Source organism: Fulmarus glacialis, unplaced genomic scaffold (genome assembly GCF_000690835.1).
Source record: "Fulmarus glacialis isolate BGI_N327 unplaced genomic scaffold, ASM69083v1 scaffold12132, whole genome shotgun sequence".
Classification (NCBI taxonomy): domain Eukaryota; kingdom Metazoa; phylum Chordata; class Aves; order Procellariiformes; family Procellariidae; genus Fulmarus; species Fulmarus glacialis.
Genome location: NW_009195957.1, coordinates 27,374 through 31,878, shown reverse-complemented (window position 1 = coordinate 31,878; position 4,505 = coordinate 27,374). Strand labels below are relative to the sequence as shown.

At 39.8% G+C, this 4,505-nt stretch overlaps 1 protein-coding gene across 1 annotated transcript; it reads right to left on the bottom strand.

Moving 5' to 3' along the window:
• Nucleotides 1-1,127: 1,127 nt before the first annotated feature.
• Nucleotides 1,128-3,940, bottom strand: LOC104072536 (putative methyltransferase KIAA1456; the record flags this gene model as incomplete). Its single annotated transcript, XM_009572037.1, has 2 exons — nucleotides 3,787-3,940; nucleotides 1,128-1,301 (listed from the first exon to the last, which is right to left on the bottom strand). Coding segments are annotated over exons 1-2 (328 nt in total), but the record flags the coding sequence as incomplete, so codon positions are not given.
• Nucleotides 3,941-4,505: the final 565 nt, after the last annotated feature.

Here is a 4,505-nt window from a genome sequence, read left to right as displayed (position 1 = left end):
CCTGTTAACCAGGACTGCTAATAAATGATAAATATATGTATAGATGATATATATAGATAGATAGATATTTATAGTGCTGAAAGGGCCACAGTCCATAACCAGGCAGTTCTACCTGTCACCCAAGTGTCCTGGATTCCTCACCGATTCTAGCTGCTTCACACTCCTTTGGTTAAGAAAAGGAAAATCAAGTTTGCTGAGCACTCTAATTTGTTTTATTTACAGTTTTTTCCAACTTTTAATCAGTATAAGCTTAATACCTAACCTTTAAAAGGTGGTTGAATAATTTCAAGACTCTCAAAACAAAAGAGCCCTCAAAATTTAAAAGAGAAAAAAGTAAAGGCTAAAGCTACTGTTCAATGTCTGCTTTAAGTGGCAAAGACAGGTAGTTCCTCCATCATTAAGTTACATTGAAAAGGACAACTAAACAAAAAGGAAAAATCTTACAAGAAATGAAATCTGAGGTTATTTGATGAACATTTTAAAGCAGCAGTGCCACTGAAACAAGCACTTCTGCTTGCTTTGTCATCTGCTCCTTGTTCTTTCTCTGCATTATCCCCTGCTTTTGCTGAAACAGGTCTTTCTGCAGTGAAACAATGGGTAACTAATTTGGCTAAAAGCAACCTTTCTTTTTGCTGGTTACTTTCCAGCCGGATCAGTGCCATGGTCATCCTCATCAGCCCAAAAATGATTGTGTTGGCCGACAAACCATGGATGTGGGAGTAAAAAATAGTGTTTGGAAAGGTGCAGAAGGGTTTAATGCTGAGCTTCGAATACACTCAGCGTTCCTAAGCAAGTTTTGTTGTATTTCCCTCCTGATAGAGGCAACATTCCAAATTTCCACCAAGTAATAAGGCAAAAAAAAGGCTCTCCTTTCCTGTTTTGCACATTGTACTTTAGTTGTGCTTGGACCAGAATAAAACAGCTCACATCTGTGTGACTTACCCTTTTTGCAGTTTTTCACTGAGTTTGCAATAATATACATTTCTTGTGTAATATAGATTTACCTGGTCTACAAAACCCAAAATATTCTGTTGGTCACTGAAAAAAACCCCAAACCTAGAAGAGACTAAATGCTTTAGACCCTTTAAAGGTCTGACCTATAGACAATGGCAGTACGCAGAACTTACCAGCAATGGACAGGACAGCATCAAAGCATTCACTTCGATAAGGCAGATACAAGCTATGGCACACCATTACTTCATGGCCTTTATTTCGTGCTGATTCCACCAACGGGAAACAGTAGTCGCAACCCAGTTTATAGACTTGAGAATTGATGTGAAGGTATTTGCCATTTCCACAGCCTGAAGAAATAATGAGGAGAAGAAAGAAAGGCGGACATTTGGTGCCTGTACAAAAGAAAATGTATTCCTGACATAAGCCACGATGTATGCCCTGGACTGGCCTAATAGCTTGAAATTCTCCACCCATTTCAAAGGAGATGATACAACTGCAGTGGAATTCAGGTTATTTTTTACCATCACAGTACAATGACTGCTCCTTTCTGTCTAGCAGGCTCTCTGGAGGTGTTAAAGTGGGATTGCTAGAGAACATTTACCTTGGCCTTCCCACCACATATGGAATCAAAAATATTTATGGTAATGATGCTACTGCAATTCTGCTTGTAATAGACTCAAAATGCTAAGTGAAAGCATCATGTAGTGGGAGCACAGCACTGAATTATTCCTGTGTATTGAAATGCTGATAGACAAACTAGACTGCTAAGTAATTAAGTCACTATTAGACCAAACCATTAAATCCATTGTTTGCTGTTTTAACTGCTGCTAATTGCTGTCACCATGACAACAGTGGAGTTTCTTTTTCTGGTATCTTCGCGCAGCTTCCTTTACATAATGGAGCCTGCAACACAGAAATTTACATCTTCCCAAATTGAAATACTTCTTGTGTTGAAATAAAGGTAGACATCTTTAGATAACAACGATTTTAATGTCAGCAGTAAAACAGATCTTATCTAAATTTTTGATAATTTTTTTGCAGAATTATCTGGATCTTAACACAAAGTGTATTTTAATGTAGATTATTAATTTTTAAAACTTGCCTTCTCACTTGCATCATAAAAATAATAGTTCAGATTAAGATCAGGGAAGTAAATGCATCGGGCTAGCAGAATACCCTGTACCTTGTGCAGACCTTAGTTCACATCCTGTTTATGGCTACGCTGACATCAAACATTAAGCTTGGGTCGGAGCCCAAATTTTATCTCTAATTCATTTTTTAAATGTTTTCTTTTAAAAAATTATAGTTATTTTGGAGCCTTCCAAACATTTAAGTCCCTATATTTAGGCTACAGCCATCCCATAGCACCTATTCTGAAACCCTGTGTGGGTCCCTATGTTCAGTAAGGAGCCTCCCAGCGCCATCAATCTGTTATGCCATTTGAATGGGAGATGAATCATTGCTGAGTTGCAGATAGAAGTCTGCTCCTAACTACTTGTCTAATACTAGCTGCTGATCCCATCTCCCAAGAATGAAGGAAAGAGATTCAGAGAAAAGCTCTCTCAGTCCTTCCCATGCCGGACTTCAGCACTAGCTGAGAAGAGGTGCTGTGAAACAGTGCCAGCACTTGGCTAATATTAGACTCTATTTTCTAAGGAGAAAGAGCAGAACGAGGGCTACCCTGGAGCTCTGACTGGAAGAGAACTCCAGGACTTTTTCTGGTTTTCACTTTTGGAGGGAAAGGCTCCAATATAAGCCAAACAACAGCTACTAAACACATTTCCTCTAATCCGACACCAGAGGCTGCTTCCCAGGGATGGAGGGGGAGAGGAGAGCCCTGCAGGTAGACACCTCTCCGGCACCGTGGCACCATTCTCGGTGATTGTGTCTCGCATGAAACTTGCCTCTGGCTATGGACCACCACAAGAGCGTGCCAGCAGCCTCTGCAGGCCAAAGCCCAGGAGCCAAGCCTGAGCTTAAATTACAGTGTTAACAAAGTCCAAAGTCTGTGACATCAGTGAAAACTCAGTGTGCTGGTTCTTCGTACGCGTTTTATTTGTTCACATTGAAAACGTTGCAAAATCTGCCAAGATCTGGTAGGAATGTAGTGCCCAGCATTTAGACTGTGATTAACTGGGAAAAGTATATGGTAAAGTTTGAATGACACCCAAAAAGTAAGTATGATTAGCCCAATCCTCAGTAATTTTTCTCTTTCACAAACGTTCCCATGCTATAGTGGGGAGACTACACATATGTGTTGCTGTAAAGGATTACAGGTCCAAAAAGCTATTTAGAAGACTAGCTTAAACACGTAAAAATCATGAGTTAATGCCCAGATCTCTTCTGGGCAACCAGCATGTATCCACTTCTGGTGCAGGGTCTGAAGCCAGTACAGAGGCTTCCCTCGTACAATTTAGACATTCTCAAACCTTCGGGGAATTAAAAACTGTCAGACATTGTTCCCCAAAGCACTCAGGTCAGTGTCATGATACTTGCTTCAAATTGGCCACACACAATACATGTTGTAAGAGCTAAACAAGATTTCAAATTCCAGAATTATCATACCAATACGTAGCATTAGCATCCACTAATGACATCTTAATAAATTTAATTCAATTCAGCTCATCTACTGGATACTGGGAAAAGTAAATCGTCTTCATATACCTATGAATAGTGGAGCAAAGTAGCAGGCAAATTTGATAGTCAGTCTGGCCATTTTGATTCCCCAGTTTGATTCACAAGCTCCAAACTCTTCTGCCACAAATATTGCGTGATAGAAAGAGAGGACATACTTAGAGTGTCATTAGCAATGTGATAAACAACCCCACTCACCAATATCAGCAATCAGGCTGCCTGGTTCCTGCTCTGAAATGAACTGCTGCACCTTTGGCCATGCCTTGTAGCGTGCGTCATTGAAGTAAGGAGCAATTTTCTCATATACGCTATGAACGTGGTCCCTCTCGAGTTGGCTTGCCTCCTTCTCCATCACAACCAAGGCTAGGCTAACTCACTGAAGGCAGTGCAACTGTTCTAGGGAAAGGGAAGGGAGAAAAACAAGCCTGAAACTCTTGTTACCAAAGTACATTTCCTTCAGTTAAGCGGTATGACATTTTTTATTTAGGAAATAGTATTTCCAAATACTATGTTGCCATGAAAGAGAAATTGCTGAGGCTTTTAAAAGAAGAAAGGTCATCTATTCTATGATTTTATACAATGTGTTGTTCTCTTATATAAATCTGAAAGGAATTTTATAACGTACCACTCAATGTTTATTAATTTGCTTATATTGTTATACTTTGGAAGCTGTTAACTTTTGCTTCATGAAATCTTCCACGCTTTTTCAGTCTACCCTTGAGAAAGATATTTTCTAAGAAGTCCTTTGTTTACAGACACATCTTAAAAAACAGCAACTGAAAATTATGATGAATACCAAAAGCTGCTCAGAGTCTGAAACAAAAGCTCTGAGAGGCGTCATTTCTCCTCCGCTTCATTCAGCACCCAGAAAGATCCATGCCTACAGACTTCCCACTGCACAATTCATTGACACCGTG